The 20450-nt window shown below is 36.0% G+C and overlaps 1 protein-coding gene across 17 annotated transcripts in view; it reads right to left on the bottom strand.

Moving 5' to 3' along the window:
- Pum2 (pumilio RNA binding family member 2) overlaps window positions 1-20450 on the bottom strand; it is a 79692-nt gene that overhangs the window by 6901 nt on the left and 52341 nt on the right. For 9 of the 17 annotated variants that reach the window (XM_075983986.1, XM_075983991.1, XM_075983982.1 and 6 more), the window contains 4 exons: window positions 4438-4705; window positions 3979-4108; window positions 2816-2950; window positions 82-219 (listed from right to left, as the gene is read on the bottom strand). In XM_075983986.1, the coding sequence (XP_075840101.1) occupies window positions 82-219; window positions 2816-2950; window positions 3979-4108; window positions 4438-4705 (671 nt within the window). The remainder of the gene's footprint in view (window positions 1-81; window positions 220-2815; window positions 2951-3978; window positions 4109-4437; window positions 4706-20450) is intronic. The other 8 variants (XM_075983996.1, XM_075983993.1, XM_075983994.1 and 5 more) reach the window with 1 other exon arrangement.

Raw genomic sequence — 20450 nt, 5'->3', positions numbered from 1 at the left:
TCAAAAGAATGCTAAATTCACATCATAAAATGCTCTGCTAAGGAAACGAATACAAAAACAAACAAAAAAAATCAATCTTACTTGTCCTTTGAATGCATCAATGATGAACTGCAGTGACTGCGGCTGAACACATTCAATACATTTTTGTACAACATGGTTTCCATTCTGATCTTTCACACATTTGAGCACATGACCATCTAGCTCCTTTACCATTTCACTCTGCAAAAGTCATTTAGATAATTATTTTATCCAGAAAACCCAATGGAGCTACAAGTATTCACGAAGAACAAAGTTAAAAATAACGAAGAACAAAGCATGCTAAAATTTTATAATACAAAAATTTAGAAACCACCCAAAATACAAATTATTAAAGCAAATCACAGATAGTAATATTAATGATATATGCTGAAATAACTCAGTGACAATGAACCTGCCGTATTTAAATTACAATTTCCACTGTGTACATGTTCCTGCATTATCTTTTTTTTTTTTTTTGGTTTTTCGAGACAGGGTTTCTCTGTGGCTTTGGAGCCTGTCCTGGAACTAGCTTTGTAGACCAGGCTGGTCTAGAACTCACAGAGATCCGCCTGCCTCTGCCTCCCGAGTGCTGGGATTAAAGGCGTGTGCCACCATCGCCCGGCTCTCCTGCATTATCTTATATAACAGGTATCTAATACACCCCCCCACCCCGCGCCCCAAGACAGGGTTTCTCTGTGTAGCCTTGGCTGTTCCTAAAGCTTACTCTATAGACCAGGCTAGCCTGTAACTCAGAGATTCACCTGCTTCTGCCTCCAAGTGCTGGAATTAAAGGTGTGTGACATCAGCACCCAGCCAAATAGACACTTTTAAAGCTCTTATTTCTATGACCTACTTAGCATCTGCATCCGTTGGTACTAAAGAGTTATCACTAATGTTCACATGAGTTTATAAAAGTGCATAAAACAGAGTATAACATGGGATGTTAGGTTATCTATCTGTATTTCGCTTATTATCAATAATTGTCATTAATGATGGACATTTTTCTTCTTGTCTAATGCCTATAAAACTAATAAAATTTTACTATAATTTGTATGTCTGATTAGAATAGAAAATATTATTGCTAAGAAATGGACCCATATAATCTAAAGGTATTTAAAGAATCTCAACTATATTCCAACACAATTATGAAGGAATCCGGTTAAGCCAACCTACAACATGAATTTATGTCTAAACTAAAACAGACTGAATTATAAAATACAATTAACCTAAAAATTCCAAAATTAAAAAAGATTCTATTCTTTATTAACTAGTTCTCATTAAAACAGTATTAGTCCCGGGCTGGAGAAATGGCTCAGTGGTAAAAACACTGACTGGCTGTTCTTGACGACCTGAGTTCAATTCCCAGCACCCACACAGCAGTTCACAACTGTCTGTAACTTCAGTTCCAGGAGATCTGCCATCATCATACAGACATGCATGCAGGCAAAACACCAATACATATAGAATAAAGATAAAGATTTTTAAAAAAAAAAAACAAAACGAAACAGTATTAGTCCTTTTTATTTCCAAATACCCAAGGCACAGCTACTGAAAGACTATGCTACTATTGACACCTATGGCAGAGAAGTTCTTTGAATAATTAAATCTGTTGATTTTCTCTACTGTGCCATATTTTAATGAATCTAAAACTACAAAATTTCTTCCACAGGAATAATGGAGTTTTCCAGATTTTAAATCCTGTAACTAAAATACACACACACACACACACACACACACCCTACACACTTACCCATTTACCCACCTCCTTCCTCCTTGCTGGCTAGTTTTATATCAACCTGACACAAATTAGAATCATTTTGGAAGAGGGAACCTCAATTGAGAAAATGTCTCTACCAAATTGACCTGTGGGAAAGTCTGTGGTTCATTTTCTTAATTAGTTATCAATGTGGAAGGGCCCAGATCCCTGTGTTGGTGGCCCTGGGTTGGTACTATAAGAAAACAGGTTTAGTAAGCTATGAAGAGCAAGTCAGTAAGAAGCACCCTTCTCCACGGTCTCTCCATCAGCTCCTGCTTCCAGGTCCTGCCCTCACTTTCCTTGTGTGAGCTGAAATAAACACTTTCATCCCTGAGTTGATTTTGGCCATGGTGTTTTATCACAGACATAGAAACGCTAAGTCATCCTCTTCCTTTTGTTTTCAAACCTATAGAATTTATTTTATTGTCTAAGTCAAAAATGGCTTTCTAAATTATTAAGATGAAGTTAAGAAAAAAGCTATTTTGTTCAGATACTGTCATGCTATATAAACAAAATTCCACACTGAATGTCAAGTAAATTATTTTTTTCTAAATTTCTATGTGTATCTGCATGAGATTATGCCATTTGTGCTTGGTTCTGAACTGAACTCTGGTCCTTTAATAGAGCAGCATGTGTTCTTTCCAGCCTCAAAGAAGTCAATCTTGTTTAAAGGAATATTAAGTTTCTTCACTAAATAGACTTAGGGAAAAAAAGCATATACACACATGTATGTATATACTAACTAGAATATGAGAATGTTGTTTGCTTAGTATTCTTAAAATAGAAATATTAGGTAGACCCACATAAAAATTGGGAGCAGTGAAATGCTTGCTGAAACTACAGATAATAACAAGGTAAGCAACTGCAAAGACATATCACTGGGCACTCTATCTGGCAAACTCCATGGAATGGGTAAGATTTTGTGAAAAGATCTTAAGTCTCCTGGTAGAAATCTTTAGGATATTTTTTTCTTCAAGATTATGAGATAAAAAGAAATTTAACTTATAAATTAAGTATTACAAAATGTATATCTCAACTTACAATTACCTGTTGATCAGAAGAAATAGACTCTAATGCTTTCTGTATAACACGGCAGCCATACATCTGCAAGGCTAATGGTAGTACATGACCACGAATACGAGTAGCCAGGGCTAATTTCTGATCCAAACTTCCGAACTGAAAGACAGTAAGAAATGAGCATGAGACTACTTTGGTACCTATAGTAAAAATCCAAGAATCCAGAAACACTTGTAGTATTTCCTTGTTATTATCTTGACACCATTACCCCCACCAGACAAGATCACACTATGTAGCCCTGTCTGGCCTGAAACATTCACCTGTCTCTGCCTCCTGAGTGCTGGAAGTGTGTGTGCAACCTAAGTTATATGCAATAATGCCTGGCTTATCTGTATTCTTTTTAAAATGCAATTATTTTTTAAAATGAGTATGTGTGTGCCCTCAAAAGAAGGTATCAGAGTCTCTGGAACTGAAGTTATAAGTGGTTGTGTAAGCTGGGCGGTGGTGGCACACGCCTTTAATCCCAGCACTTGGGAGGCAGAGGCAGGCGGATCTCTGTGAGTTTGAGGCCAGTCTGGTCTACAAGAGCTAGTTCCAGGACAGGTTCCAAAACTAGAAAATCCCTGTCTCAAAAGAGAAAGAAAAAAACCAAAAAACAAACAAAAAGTGGTTTTGAGCCTTGCAATATGGCTGCTAGGGGAACAACAAGCACTCTCAACCATTGAGCCATCTGTTTAGTCCCACTATGGCATTTTTGAGACGGTCTGTGTCACTAAATCTATACACTGTTGATTTAGGCAGAGAGCCTCAACCAAAAAGCCAAAGATCCTGTCTCTGGTTCCCCAGTGCTGGGATTACAGAGTCTTACCATCATGACTAGCTACTTATCTGAGGCGTTTGGGGTCCAAATTCAGGTCTTTTTTGTTTGTGGGAGGAGGGGTTCAAGACAGGGTTTCTTTGTGTACCTTTGACTGTCCTGAAACTCACAGAGATCCACTCGCCTCTGCCTCCGGAGTGGTGGATTAAAGGCATGTGCCACCATGCCCAGCTTCCAAATTCAGGTCTTTATGCATACACGACAAGCAGCATTTACTAGCTCTGGATATATGAGCCCAGCTTTAATATTGAAAATGACCATTGCCCAACTTTAACAAAACTGAATAATCATACAAAATAAATGTACTTACCTCAAAAAACTTCTGTATAACATAGTTTCCAAAAACATCTGTCATTAACTGATAGGCTGCCTGTAGAATCTCATTAAATACCATCTGTCGCTCAGCTGGAGTAGCTCTCTCTAGCTTTTGCTGTATGAATCTATAAGGGAAAAATTTAAATCACAAGATGAAAACAATCTTTCTAAAATCACTTGCGTACTCAAACTTTGTACTTGCGTGTGCAAGTAGAAAAGGATCTTGTGATACACCCAGGTCACTAGTGCAGCCTCAGGGACATGCCACTTCAGTTAATATAATTAAAATGCTTCTTTCATCTCCATTGAGGGGAGGGAATGAGAAGGGAGGGGAGTGAAAAAAAGGAAGTCTTACCATGTAGCCCAGGGAGATAAACACTTAGATTCCTCTCTTATTAAAGGCAGCAGTGTTCAACAGAAACAGTGGGAAGTGTGAGGAACCATAACCACCTACCTGGAGCCATGCTGGTCTTGAGAAAACTCGACTATATGTCCAATCAGGTCTCTGAGCTGAAGGTTGGGGAAGCGGTTGTTCCTGAAATCTTCCAATAACCTACTGCGGCCGGAGGGCATGATATCAGATCTATTATAGCGGAGCCGAGAAGGAGGAAAGAGCTGGCTGCTGGAGCTAAATAGACTGGAAGTGCTTGAAGCACTTCGGTATTTTGCTTCTGCTCCAGGTGCTGCAGAGATATACCGACCACTACCATTTGTCAGTCCTCCTACAACAAAGCAGCTGTGGTCAGCAAATATTTCTGACAAGTTATTTCACAAATAAGTTACAATTTAAATTGAGCCAATAAACTCTAAAAAGCTTTCAGTTATATTAAAAAGCATGTTATAATTAGCTAGTAAAACTCAAATCTAGAGCCATGGAAATTTGCAGTCTCAGGATGTAGCTCAGTGGTAGAGAGTTTGCCTAGCATACTCAAGGTCCTGGATTCTATCACCAACACCACAGGAAAAAAAAATTTCATTTACAGTATAGTATAAAGGAATAACATTGAGTGTTAAATCTGTACTTTTGGGAAACATTAAAAATATATTGTCAAATATACTTCAATGTAAAAACAAGTCTTTTTAGTCAATTTACTGATGTCTGAAACTTTTAAATAACCCATAGCAGAAATACTTTAAAACCTGAAAATGTTTTATTAAAAATATTCTCCATAAAATGTTATTACCTTGTAGATACAGAATAATATTAATAATTAGCAGTTATTCCTAGAGCCATAACCACAACCCTCCAACTTACATTTATTCCATACAAGAAAATAAAAGGCAGTAACAGAAACAAACTTAAATGAGGAAACTTTCTATTATGCATCACGACAGCTAAAATACTTGACAGTGTCCTTTTAAAGTAGAAAAATGTAAAGACAACTATAAAGTGCAGATTTAGTAGTTATAAAAACAATATCCACCACCAGCTATCTCTTATACCAACTGTACAGACAGCAACGCTACATAGTCAGTCCAGGCCACGGAATAGAGATGACCCCAATACCAGTGGAAAGTCAGAGATGTTACAACCATGAAAAGGCCTGGAAGCAATAAGTTAACACTGCAGTGTTAACGGCACTCTTTTTCCCTCTACCTCTAGCATTTATCTACTCTTAACATAATTTTCTTTCTGTGACCCTCACACTTTACGGTATATTAAACACTTATCTAAAATCATTCACCCTTTGTTAAGTATCATCAAACTATACCAAACTACATACTAGATACCTTATACATACTTACTAAATGACAACTAGAAATCTTAGGAGAAAATGTTATTTTTAAAGTATATACATGCATGTGGTTGCATGACTGCCTCAGAGGACAAACACCAAAGCCCCCTGTCCCCCAGAGCAGCAGTTCTCAACTGGTAGACCTTAACCCCTTCGGGGGGTCACATATTAGATATTCTGCATATCAGATATTTACATCATGACTCACAACAGTAGCAAAATTAAAGCTACAAAGTAGCTAAGAAAATAACTTTATGGCTGGTAGTCACCACAATGTGAGAAACTGAATTGCAGCATTAGGAATGTCTCCCGAGAACCATTGCTGAAGAGCTGGAATTACAGGTGAAGGCACATGCCGCTCAAAGCTAATCCTGGGAAGCCAATTTGGGTCCTCTACAAAAAGTATGTGTTAACTGCTGAGCCATCTTTCCAGCTTATAGACATTTTATGTGACATACAGCCCCTAAAGTTTCTTTCTACAACAATCCTATTTAAAGTAAATAATTTAACCAAATTCTGGTTCAGCTTTATCTAATTATCTCAATAGTCACAATTAAAATACTCAGTGTGTGACAAAGTTCAATTCTGTTCAGATTTTATCACTACTGTCAACCCTCTGGTTTTCATTATATGTTCTTATGAATGATTGATTGCCAGCACATTTATTTATTTATTTTACATTTGGGGTGGGACGGGGTGCTTGTGTAGAGGTTAGAGGACAGAAGTCACTACTCTCCTTCCACTATGTGGATTCTGGGGCTCAAACTCAAGTCAGTCCTCAAACCTGGTAGCAAGCACCTTTACCTACTAAGCCATCCCAAAGGCTTATGTCATTTTACTTTTGAGATAGGGTCACACGCATTCCAGACCTGCCTTGACTTTGCTATATGGTCAAGGAGTACCTTGAAATTCTCCCGATGCTCTTGCTTTCACTTCTTAAGAAAAAGAACTACCACACCTGTTTATGTGGTAATGGGAGCAAATCCAAGACTTTGTGTGTGCCAACTGATCCACACATGTTCCAGGCAGTTTGTTCTTTAATAATGCAGTTAGCGTGACTTTTAAAACACTATACTCACTCACAACTTACACTCTCTAATTGTTCATACACACACTTTTTGTGCCTCACTATTTGTACCACTGCTTATCTTTATTGTAAGTGGGGTCTAAACTTACCCTTAATGCGCTAATAATAACTACTAATACCAAATTCCTAAGGTGATTTAATGTGACAATACCTATTTTATGCTACCAACACTGATCAGTAATCTCTGTATTAGACATTCCTTGATCCTATTCTATTTGCTGCCCAAAGCCAAGTCCCGATATGAACTTCATTTAATCAATAATGCTAAATCAATTAGAGTTTGAAAAGACACTATTTTTAGATGATGAAGTATGGGTGGTAAAATTCTAAAATTTAGAGAATCTAAAACTGTCCAGTAAGCTCTACTCCCACTATTTCAAAATTATTTTAGAACATGCAAACAAATCAGTCATTCTTATTTATACTTCTGCTGCCACTGATTCTGAACCAGTGTGCCCCACACCTGGTATGTGAGAGGGTGACTCACTAGTTTTAAAACAACTGTCTGAGTATGTGTGTAGAACAAGCAGACCAGTACTATCATTTTGGTCTGCGGTCTTACAGTAAAGTGACAAGCAGCTAGTCAGAGTATGCTGCCTTCATATTCATTCATGATAACATAATAAAAGAGAAATTTAGAATTTTTTTAGGTTTTTATTAATTTTTCTGATAACTCTAAAGATTCTGAATTCTTCCATACTAAATACCAGCAAATAAAAACACTTAAAGTAAACTGGGTATGGTGACACATGGATCTTTCTGAGTTCCAGACCAGCTAAGGTTACATAGTAGGACACTGTCTCAACAAACAAAACATTAAAATGTCGAAATATAACAATGTAGCAACAAAACAAAACACATCTGACTAGCTTCAATTACAATTCCACCTCCCACCCAATCTAGAATACTAATTCCTAATCTGCCTTCAGACTTGTCTCTCTCTACCATCTCTTTTCCTCGTTTTAAAACACTGTGTGCATGCATGCAATGTGTTCAGGTGCAGGTCAGAAGACAACTCTGGGCATTTTCTTTCATCTTCTTCGCATCCTAGAAACTGAAATCTAGTCACTAGGCTTGTTCCATGTTAAACACCTTTACCTGCTGAGTCACCTCACTGGCCAATCTTTCCTTCCTTGTCAAGTTTTAAGTGGCTTCCGTGGAGCTCTTACTATATAGCTGAGGATAACTTTGAAGCTCCTGATACTTCTGTTCTATCTCTCAAATATTGGGATTAGAGGTGTGCCTATTCTGTATTTGCTAACCTAATGTGCTTAGCAATAACCTGAAAAATATTACAAAATATTCTATATTAAACTGATATAACATAAAATTTTAAATAAAACATTTCATTATCTCGTGTTTCCCCAAAAGTCATTATTAGAATGTTTTAAGGCAAACATTTACTAGAATCCATTTTACCACATTCTATCTCCCATCCATTCTCTGACTGGTTAAGACTGATTCTGCATTGGGAAATCAGGGTTGAATAGTGCGCCTGTCCTGCAAAACATTTTCAGGTTTCAAGCTCTGACACCTGTTTCTGACTACAGAAATAAGACCTCTGTGGACTTAAGTAAAAATGAGGTCATACTGGGATACAATGGGTCAAGAGCTAACATCTTTTAAGAAGGAGACCTTAAGACAGTGTTTTTCAACCTGTGGGTCACGGCCCCTTTCACAAGGGTCTCCTGAGATCATCAGAAAACAGATATTGACATTATAATTTCTAACAGTAGCAAAATTACAATTATGAAATAGGAACGAAAACAATTTTACGGTTTGGTTACTACAACATGAGGAACTGTATTAAAGAGTACCACACTAGGAAGGTTGAGAACCAATGCCATAAGAGACTCTGGTGGCAAAAGTCATGTGTTTTGACTTGATGGTGGCAGATGAGTTTTGCATCTTCAAGCCACAGAAAAGGGAAAACTGACATCAATTACCAGAACCACAAAGAGGGTAAAGAAAAGTTACCTACAGAACCTTCAGAGTATGACCAAATATACACATTTATTTTAAACTCCAAATCTTCAGAAATACAGAATATATTCCTGTTACCCGGCTGTCCATCCACTGATAAGAACACTGAGTACTAGTATACATAGACATAGAATGCATGTACCTCAGTGTGAATGATAAAAGGACAATAAAGCATAAAAATTAGGGTATTTCCCAGATTAATGACTCAAATGTTATTGTTTTTCACTTTTTCCTCATATTTAAAAACTTTGTTTACATACTAAAGTCCACATCTTTCTCTTCATTGGCAAAAATGTTTTGTTTCATTTTAGTAATGGCATATATAACAGAATGCCATCATTTCAGTAACCCTGCGACACAAATGTATTCTCATTTTGCGTTTAAGCCTGAGAAGCTAACATCCTAATCAAGAAATCATAACTAATTAGTTATGAGGAATAATCAACTTAAGTTTTCAAAAATGCTCTGCTTCAAAGAAAACATTTAATATAATTTATAATATATAAACTTGGAAAATAACTGATATTATATAGGGTATAAACTATGTAAAAGTTTTCTAATGATTATCAATACTTAAACATAAATATATAAGCATTTTGTTGAAAGAAAGAAGGACTACTACTACTACATGTTGAAATTTACTTTTATTTCATGTGCTTTGGTATTTTGTGAGGGTGTTGGATTCACCCAGAACTGCACTTACAGACTGTATAAGAGCTGCCAAGTGGGTCCTGAGAATTGAAACCAGGTACCCTGGAAGAGAACAGCCAGTGTTTTTAACTGTTGTCCTATCTCAAGCTCCAAAGAGTTATTATTATTATTTTAAGGCTTACATGTTTAAATGTTGAAGTGATCCTAGTAAGAAGTGTTAAGTCTGACACCACATTAATAGGCTAATATAAAAAGCACAAATGTAGCAAGTGTGTCATGTTAAATGTACAATTTTGTGAGAATATGCATACAGACACCGAACAACTGTAGACCAGAAAGAAGTTCCTTTATACACAGATGTATCTGGAATTTCTATTGTCTATGATTCTTTACTAAAAGCAGTATAGAAGTCTTGTCTTGTAGACTCTAGAGCTCTAACTCAATGCATGGTATATGGTGTCATCACAAGGCACATAAGCCCTCCACTCATCACAATATTTTAAAACAGACCAGGTTTTAACATATGACCCACATAGTCTTCTTATCATTTCTGTTAAAAATGTTCCACCTCCATTATTCTATCAAAAGGGAGTGGTTCTGTATGGTTTCAAAAACTGCTTGGATTTCTTTCATGAAAACTACCTCCTAGATCAATCAATGAAGACAAGAATACTTGGAAAATGTACATTCTTATCCTCCATCAAATATCAGCAAGGTAAATTTCTACTAGTTACACACAAAGGTTACTTCATCCAGAAGTTTTATTTGGCTTTTCTCTAATACTTCTTGCGATAGTAAAATGGCCATTAAGGTGTATCTGCATTTCTTTTTAAAGATTCCTAGTGAGATTTCATGTTTAGTTGCTTCAAATTTTCTTAAGGATTTACTTATTTTCTTGAGTGTGTTTTTCCTCCATGAATGTAGGTTGTCAGGGTCCAACCGCAACATAAATTATTTCTCTGGACTGACCTGGAGGCACTGGAATAATTGAGACATAGTTTACATAGCAATATCAGGGTTCATTTAATTCCTGAAAATTACCTGCGTTTATTTTTAAAACAGCTTTCATCCCCAAAAGTAAACTGAGGGAGAAGTTTATTAGCAGTCTGTTTTGGGGTAGCAGGGCTAAAGTCGTATCTGTCACTAGCTTGGATTAACAACTCTTCCCAGGTGACCTCCATAATCACAAAGAAGGGAGCAGAACAACATTAGCATATCCTCAACCAGGAGACAGCCAGTCTGTAAGTGCTATGTGACCACCTCAGGCGCGACTGTGGTTTAAGAGTCTGGCTGCGGCAGGGCGGTGGTGGTGCCCACCTTTAATCCCAGCACTCGGGAGGCAGAGGCAGAGGCAGGCGGGTCTCTGTGAGTTCGAGACCAGCCTGGTCTACAAGAGCTAGTTCCAGGACAAGGCTCCAAAGCCACAAAGAAACCCTGTCTCGAAAAACCAAAGAGAGAGAGAGAGAGAGAGAGAGAGAGAGAGAGAGAGAGAGAGAGAGAGAGAGAGAGAGAGAGAGAGAGAGAGAGAGAGAGAGAGAGAGAGAGAGAGTGTGTGTGTGTGTGTGTGTGTGTGTCTGGCTGCCATACAATACAAAAATATGTAGCCTGTATAATATTGCTCCACAGTTGGTGCACCATATAGATGCCTGGTTGCCCTCAGAGCTCAGAAGATGGCATCTATCCCCTAGAACCAGAGTGACACACGATGGTGAGATAGAAGTCTTCTCCAAGCACACTTGGTTACTTACGTGCACCTAACCACCGAGCAATCTCTACAGCAACTTGGCAGCATCTTTTTAAAATTGATATTTATTGAGCTCTACATTTTTCTCTGCTCCTCTCCCCCTTCAGTCCTCCCCCATGCTCCCAATTTACTCAGGAGATCTTGTCTTTTTCTACTTCCCATGTAGATTACATCTATGTAAGTCTCTCTTAGAGTGTGCACTATTGTCTAAGTTCTTTGGGATTGTGGTTTGTAGGCTGACTTTCTTTGCTTTGTTTAAAAACCACCTATGAGCGAGTACATGTGATAATTATCTTTCTGTGTCTGGGTTACCTCACTCAAAATAATGTTTTCTAGTTCCATCCATTGTCCTTCAAAATTCAAGCTGTCATTATTTTTATCTGCTGTGTAGCACTCCATTGTGTAAATGTGCCACATTTTTCTTTTGGCAGCCTTTCTTAATTATATAATTATATAGGTTATAAATTATATGAGTTGGGTTATTTCTCTTAAGCCATGATTACTAGCAGTATCAAAGCTTGTTCCATAAGTTATGAATATAAATTGCATCTTGAATACACAAGCACATTTATTATTAAGTGATAAAGGGCTCAAATGGAAAGATATTGCGAAAGATGTACCAAACCTAGAAAAATCTTTAAAAAACAAATCACATATACAAAAAGTAAAAATCCCATAACTGGCAAATAAAACCTTTAGTTTTTTTTTTTTTTTATAGTGCAACAGTTATATACATACCCAATTAAAAAAATGGTAGCCTGAAAGCTACAACTTGTTGAGAGTCAATCTACTGCTGCCCAGGCTGGCTTTGAACTTACAAATCTTCCTGCCCCAGTCTTCCAAAGGCTGGAATCACAGGAGTATAACAAGCCAGCTTAACTGAATCTGCTAACTCTTTTTGTAAACTAATTTATTTAATGTGTGCGTTTTTGGTATGAAGATGTCAGATGCTCTGAAAATGGCGTTATAGACAGTTGTGAGCTGCCATGTGGGTGCTGGGAATTGAACCTGGGTCCTCTGGAAGAGCAGCCAGTGCTCTTAACTGCTAGCCATCTCCCCAGCCCTCGAGTCTGCCAACTCTTTTTTTTTTTTTTTTTTTTGGTTCTTTCAAGACAGGGTTTCTCTGTGGTTTTGGAGCCTGTCCTGGAACTAGCTCTTGTAGACCAGGCTGGTCTAGAACTCCCAGAGATCCGCCTGCCTCTGCCTCCCGAGTGCTGGGATTAAAGGCATGCGCCACCACCGCCCGGCTGAGTCTGCCAACTCTTAAAGTTATGTAAAAGTCTGGACTTTAACTTGCAAGGCATTGGGAAAAATAAACCTAAAAACAATTCTAAACACAACCCTGCCAACAACAAACTTAGTATGAACTACAAAGGAAAGTTACTGTTACTACTGGAGAGAATGACTACCTTACTACAGAACTACATTATTTAATAAAGTAAGGCAACAACATCACAAAATGTACAAACCTGATAAGAGAATAAAGACTGTGGTTTTTCTTAGCCAGAGCACTCTTGAAATAAACTATAATTTACAGTCAACTAGCAAGTGAAAAATCTGAAGATAATATACTAACAAATTCACTTTCCTCACCAAGTTACAATAAGTCAAAGTTTGCTACTTATAATTATTAAAGTTTTTATCATATAAGATTCTAAAATTGTAAAACAAAATCTCTCTAATTTATCCATACAGATAATACAAAGAAATAAAAGAATCCTTTGAGAACTATCTGAATAAACCATAGAGGCACAATCAATATTTTTTGTTGTCTACTGGCTGAAAATCAACCACTTCATTTAAAAATGGTGTGTATACATCTACTTGTGAGCGAAACAAAACTCAAAGTTCACTGCCCCTTACTCAGACAATTACTCTAGTCCAACTTACTGATAAGACCATCTTTTTCATACATTAGAGTAGTAACTATGGTCATAAGTTATGTAATTAAACAAGCACATCTTTCTCTGGGTAGAGTCTATTTGTCCATACCAATGTCAAAATCCTAGTAACTACAATTGTGTAAAGTTTTGGTATCTGGCAGTATGAAGTTCTTTTAAGTACACAAGACTACTTTGTATATCCTTGGTTATGCTTTTCCAATGATTTTCAAAATCAGTTAATAATTTCTTTTTAAAAACTTGAAAAGATTGGTACCACTAAATGTATCCATTAAGTTGGTTTACAATACTGAAGTCTTTTAAGCTACACAGTATAAAAATGAAATGGTGGGGCTGGAGAGATGGCTCAGAGGTTAAGAGCACTGACTGCTTTTCCAGAGGTCCTGAGTTCAATTCCCAGCAACCACATGGTGGCTCACAACCATCTATACTGAGATCTATCGCCTTCTTCTGGCCTGCAGGCATACATGGAGGCAGAATGTTGTGTACGTAATAAATAAATCTTAAAAAAAAAATGAAATGGTAAGACAATGGGAAAATAATAAAACAATAGTAAATAAATGATCAATTAAGGTCAGCAAAGCTGACAAATCAAGTAAACAAAAATTTTTAAAGCAAAAGCTCTCATCTACAGAATACTTCAGGGGTGGGTATAAATTTTAAAACATATAAAATATTAAGACTTAATTTTCTATGTCTCATCCCATAAACCCTTTCCTCCATTTAAAAATGTAATTGGCATATATAGTTCAATGGAACAGAGAGCAAAAGGAAAAACTACATGAAGACAATGGTCGACAAAGTTAAATGCTTACATGAACACACAAGGGATCCTTGAGTTAAAAAAAAAATCAAGTGTGCCATTTGAGTCAAACTGTAACCGGGAATTACTTCTGTCTGCATACTATTTCTTTTAATATAATATAATAAACTACCAGAAAGTTCAGCAAGTACTGTGTGTTACGGAAGTGCAGCCTTTGCAGCTGGGCATTTATTGCCAATCATGGCTGTAAGCCTATTTTCAAACTTTTTGCCTCCTGAGGTCTAGTACAACTGAGCATTAACTTAAATGCTCAGAACTACAAGTGTTTTGAGTTTTTTCAGATTTTAGAATATTTTTGTAGAATTCAGTGTCAAATATGGTAAGGTTGAAAATTTGAATGCAAATAACAAGAGTGCTCAAAGATTCAAGTTTTGGATAAGATGTCCAAAATGTATGATCAACCAAATATCCTGTATTAAATCTACAGTCATCTTAACTGAGAAAATACTCACAAACATTACAACCACAAAGTCACAGATATTCTTAAAGGGTTCATGGTTAATTTTGACTGTCAATTTGACTGTTTTTAGAAGGAACAAGGAGACAGGCTTCAGGCTCATCCGTGAAGGGATGGCTTATCTGAGAAAAACTATTCCTGAATGAGGACCATATCCTGGGTTCCCAGAATGAATAAGGGGATACAAAATGAGCATGACCAGTTATGTCTCTCTAAATCCTGACTCCAGATGTAATGTAACCACCACAACTGCCCGGCTTAAACCATGAGTCAAAATAAACTCTTTAGCCTTACTGCTTCTAGTTGGTTATCTGGTTACAGCAGTGAGAAAAATAACTAATACTAAAGGTAATGAACAAAATCATAAGAGCAAAAATTAACTTGTATATAACCTAAGACCTAGCTGTGATACTCTACAGCCTGCACATGAGCTACCCAACTTAGATTAGGAAATATTATTTCAAGGAGTAGGTACATACTTGCACCTTAAAGATGTTTAGACATCTATCATATAATCCTCAAGAATAAATTGAGAAAGCAATCTAAAAGTCTGATAATATTATATAATAAGCATTCCTAAGGAAACAAAATCCTCAGGATAATATAAACTTTAGTTCCTGAAAGGCTAAGTTAAAATACAGTTCTCAAACACTTTTTAAAATCATTCCATTCCTCATGTAACAGCATAATATATAAGGAATAAAATATCAAAGGTCAGAAATGTAAGCTATAAGTCTGAATCTTTTGGGCTCATTTGTTTTTTAATTTCTTCATTTTAAATGGACAGCATTGAGCCAGTCTCTGTTGACATTAAGAATGAAATGATGCTGTATTAAGAAAAAAAAATGACTGATGCTATTCAATTAACACTTTGAAATATTTTATACCGGTTTTTCCTTTTAACTATCACATACAAGACACAAAAATGAAACACAGCCTAACAACCAACTTGCTACTTATTCATCTTATAATTTCCTCGAAAAGAAGCAGCTGAATAAATAAAATTTAGCAAATAACTACTAAACAGGAAAAACAACCCACCTTTAATATAAAATATTACGACTAGAAGAAAAGGTCAGTTCTAAAGTTTCTAATCCAGATTGAGTATACTCCTATTTACTTAACATTGATGAATCTTCAGAATTCATAGCCACCTTTCAATCAACTGATTCCACTGAGTTCAAAGCTCACACTATAGATTTTATTTATTTCTTTTCTTGAGGGTGGAAGCACACATTTTGAGAAGCCATTTATTGTATCAAAACTAAGGAAAGACACACAATGGTGCTTTATTCCTAAATTAGAAGTCCCAAGCTAATCTAAATACTAAGAGCATAAGCATTAAGACTAATTAGAAATCATTAACATTTTAGTTTCCTAAAAAGGGAGGTACAACAAGGGATTACTTGTCTAGCTCTAGAAGAGTAAAATAATATTGTTAAATAGCCAATGTTCCTGATGAAGTATGAGGTACAGATGGTCCTGACTGCCACATTCCAACAACCACAATGTAAGCTGAAAAATCTACATGCACAACATGCACCTAACTGAGCAAGCACCATAGCCTAGCTTACCTTAGATGTGTCTATACTCACATTACCATACAGTTGGGCAAAATTAACAAGCACCACGTCTGTTAAATATGATTAACATGATTGTATGGTAAGCTCTTGTATCATAACACAAGATCCAGAACTAATCCTCATCTAAAATAGTCATTTCCACAAGGGTGTGATTAAATAATTGTAGGTAACATAACTGTTCTCTCCTCAATATAACATCAGGAAAAAAAGGGGGAAAAAACCACACCAAAAAAAATCTCGCTTACTATTCAGTGCTTACCCTGAAGCATAAGTTTAAATAAACTTCAACAGGTATGTGGTTGATACCTGTAATTCTAGTACTTTCACGGTAGAAAGATTACAAATTCAAGTCTAGGCTTGTATAGTGAGCTGGAGGTTAACCTGGGCTATATAACAAGATTCTCTTTTCCTCCCCTAAAAAGCAGTGACACAGAATTGATCTGAGGGAGCCAAACATAGTATAACTTTTGGTGGAAAACTAGACATCAGCTAATTATTCTGAGAGTTAGAAACTAACAAAAGTTATCCTAACTGCTATAGAGATAGCCTTTTAGGGTAACTCCAGAAGTTATAAAGGAAAATTCATCATAGTGAAATTTATAGTTACACCATGTTGTAGCCGCTTAAATATATATATATTTCTGTTTTGTTTTAAAAAGAGGGTTTCTCTGTATTACAAATCTGGCTGTCCTGGAACTCACTCTGGCTTCAAACTCACTGAAATTTGCCTGCCTCTGCCTCCCAAATGCTTTGATTAAAGGTCAGCATTTTTTTTTTTTTGTCTGAAGAAATGTTTTAGGCGATGAACATATGGTTGCTAAAAACATTTATGTCAATAGTTTAGCAATCTCACAAAAGAGACAACAAGATGTATCTTGATATAATGCAACAGAACAAAAAGTACCCAGAGTTGCATCTTGCCAAACAATCCCATCAACCCACCTAGATTGAACTTTTACAGGAAACATCAAAAAGAAGGCCCATGCTTACCACCACCATAGGGAAGCAATCAGCAAACTCAAGAATGTGAGAAATTTAACAGGACAATTTCTTCAACAAATGAATGGAAATAAGGAAAAAGTGGGGAAAACAACTATAAATGAAAAGACAAACTAAACAAAGGCACTGTATTTGGACCATGACTCAAACGAAATTAACTACAGAGATATTTAAGTCAAGCAAGAAAATCAGTCAATAAGAAATGAAGTTATGATAACAATGTTGTGGTTATAGTAGTTTAGAAAAATTAACTTGATTTTATATTATATATTAGAAGGCTAAGGCTATTTTTCAATATTCTAAGTTCAACATATTAAGAAAATACAGGTTCTAAATCTAAGATTTTTATTTTAAAAATACTCAAAACTTATGAAATAAAATAGGTCTCCAATAAAAGTGACTCCATCCAGTCAGTGGTGATGCATGCCTTTAATCCCAGCAGTTGGGAGGCAGAGGCAGTTGGAACTCTGTGAGTTCGAGGCCAGCCTGGTCTACAAGAGCTAGCTCCAAAATATTTGGTTCCAAAGCTACAGAGAAACTCAAAAAACCAAAATAAATAACTCTAGCAATTCTCATGATATGATTATATATTTACTCTTTGAAGAAAAAAAAAAACCTTTTTTTTTTTTTTTGGAAACAAGGATTGTTGCTTTTGGGCGCTTTCTGTGGAATTTAAACAGCTAGCATAACCAAAAGGAGAGCTGAGTTTTAAAGTTAATGTCTCATCAAGAACTTTGGAAATGCTAAGCCCAAGAACCACTGATAACTTTAACAGTTGTATGTTCATTACTCCAACTCTTATCCAAGAATAATCTAGAATTAATTTCAACCAATATTAGTAAGGCAGAAGGATCTGCTCTTTCTTTTTGAAATAGGGTCTCCCTAAATACCCTGGCTAACCTTAAAATTTACTAGTATCACTCCAACGTAGTTGTGACTATACAGCATGTCCTCAGAATTCTATGTGTGCCAAGAAAAATGTTATAAAATCAAATATACAAAGTCTACATCTAATAAGTATTGTATATATCAGCAATCTTGATACTGACTCACACAGAAAACTAATTCAATGATATAGAATTCAAAATCACTTTCTAGAGAACTGAGGCAACAAGGGCTTAGAAAGATAATCATTAATGTGAAGTCAGCTTGGTTTATTCAGCAAATTCTAGTCAGTCGGCTCTTAATAGCAATACCCTGTTTCAAAACAATAAATACTTTTTATGTCTCGGAGGACAGAAACTTTTTTGCATCATGATCCAATTGTAAGAAAGTATAGAGTAGATTACTTTCATGAAAACGGTATAAAGAGCAAATTCACTAATCTGAATTATTTTCAATTTGCAGAGGATAATCTTGCTAAAAACTCATTGTCAGTAACATGACTAAAACTAGGGGAAATCGGGAGCTTGCATAAAAAAGCAAGACTGGTAATTACTAACTGCCATTAGAAGTGAGCTTGAATATCTGATTTCCAGCTGAAGTTTAGGGGGCAATAACACTAGGCTATGACACAGAAAGCTTGCTTAGATGTTGAGTATTTCCCACAACTGAGTAGAATTTTTCTCTAAGTAATTCGGTCAGACTCATTACTATCTAAAAAGGAGAAACACACATCCAGATTGTAATGTAATTATAGACACCTAAAAAAAAAAGTCACTTCTATTCACTTTCTTAGCAAGTTTTATAGAATGAATCCACTTATACACACTCTAAGTGAACGAACACAAGCAGTAACAATTAAACAGAACCTGATCTGCAACTTACCTATGAAAAGATGACAGGACACAACAAATATAATTTTAACAAACACAAAACTATTGCCATATAACTGTTCTTATGGTTTTCATTTTTCTTTCTTTCTTTTTGGTTTTGGTTTTTCAAGAGAGGATTTCTCTACGTAACTCTGGCTGCCCTGCAACTCACTCTGTAGACCAGGCTGGCCTGGAACTCAGAGATCTGCCTGCCTCTGTCTGGGATTAAAGGCGAGCACCAAAACACCCGGCATTTTTATGGTTCTTATGCTCCAAAAGTCTGTACATGTTTCAAATGCCTGTCTTAGAGTGGAGGAAAGTCTGGTAACAATAGAATAACCCCCCCACAACTCTTGTGACTGTTACAGGTGATAACTGAGGCTGAGGCTAAACTCCAGGCAAGTTTGCTACGATAGTGCTGCAAGGTAGCCCTCAGGACTCCGTCTGAATAAACTAAGTGGCACATATTCAATATTCCAAAGAGCAAATCTTCCAAAGAGCAAAATTTCAAAATATGGGATGTAGGACAAAAATCTTGTAACAAAAGAAACCTAGCTCACCATGTAATATAAATTAAAATGACCACTACCAACAAATACCTTTGTTATATGGACATTTACTCTTATCAAATGATCTTGAGGGAAAAGTTATATATCCATATATTGGAGAAGAGTAAGAGTATTACTAAATTATAGTCTATTTATAATGTTACTTAAAAAAAAAGAGCTATTTTAAATCTTTCCTTCCAAGTAGATAAAGGCAACAGAACCCTTTACTTTTAGTTTCAGTTGTATTTTTTTTTTTTAAATCAAAGCCGGGGGCTGGCGAGATGGCTCAGCGGTTAAGAGCATTGCCTGCTCTTCCAAAGGTCCTGAGTTCAATTCCCGGCAACCACATGGTGGCTCACAACCATCTGTAATGAGGTCTGGTGCCTTCTTCCGGCCTGCGGGCATACATGCAGACAGAATATTGCATATACAATAAGTAAATAAATAAATATTTTTTAAAAAATTAAGCCTAATTTCAATAGCGATATTTTTTTGGATGAGATAGGGTTTCATATATAGCCCGTAATGTCTATAATATTTTAAAACCCTTCAAAATATACTGTTATCTGTATGGGCAAATGCTTCCTAGAGAGGAATAAAGGGTAACCATCAATTTAATGATTTGGAGGTGTGGAAATTTTAACTAGAAATAGAAATAAAAGTCTTAAATGTTTCGCCTTTAGAAATATAACACGCTCAAAATATTTTTCCCCTTAACATATTCAAAATAAAGAGAAGTCCATCAACTTCTCTAATGTACAAACATTAACTGATATTTTCTGATAAAACCTTTTGGTAAAATGGCCAACACTGTACTAAACTAAATTACCTAAATTACTTACATCCCATTATTGTGTAATTAATGTTTTCTCATAGTGTGCCAAAACTTGATAGTAAAAATTTCTTTCACTATCATGTATAGTTGACTTTTCAGATGCTCTAAAACACACAAATCAAAAGCACAGACATGAAAAAACACACCGTTGTATGTCATAAAAATAACATAAGATACAAAAGAGGGTCTTTACCTTACTGTACATTAGACCCTCACTTTGAATTTCAGGAAAGTAGAACTTTTTCAAAAGGCTAGTATCTAAAAGCAAAAGCAATTTGGCATGTTTTATCCAACATTCAATATTTTACATATATTATAAACACACACACAAACACACATACATGTATACATACAAATAAAAAGGGT

The sequence above is a fragment of the Microtus pennsylvanicus genome, chromosome 8, assembly GCF_037038515.1.
Source record: "Microtus pennsylvanicus isolate mMicPen1 chromosome 8, mMicPen1.hap1, whole genome shotgun sequence".
NCBI classification, from domain to species: domain Eukaryota; kingdom Metazoa; phylum Chordata; class Mammalia; order Rodentia; family Cricetidae; genus Microtus; species Microtus pennsylvanicus.
This window is presented reverse-complemented; position numbering and strand designations above follow the sequence as displayed.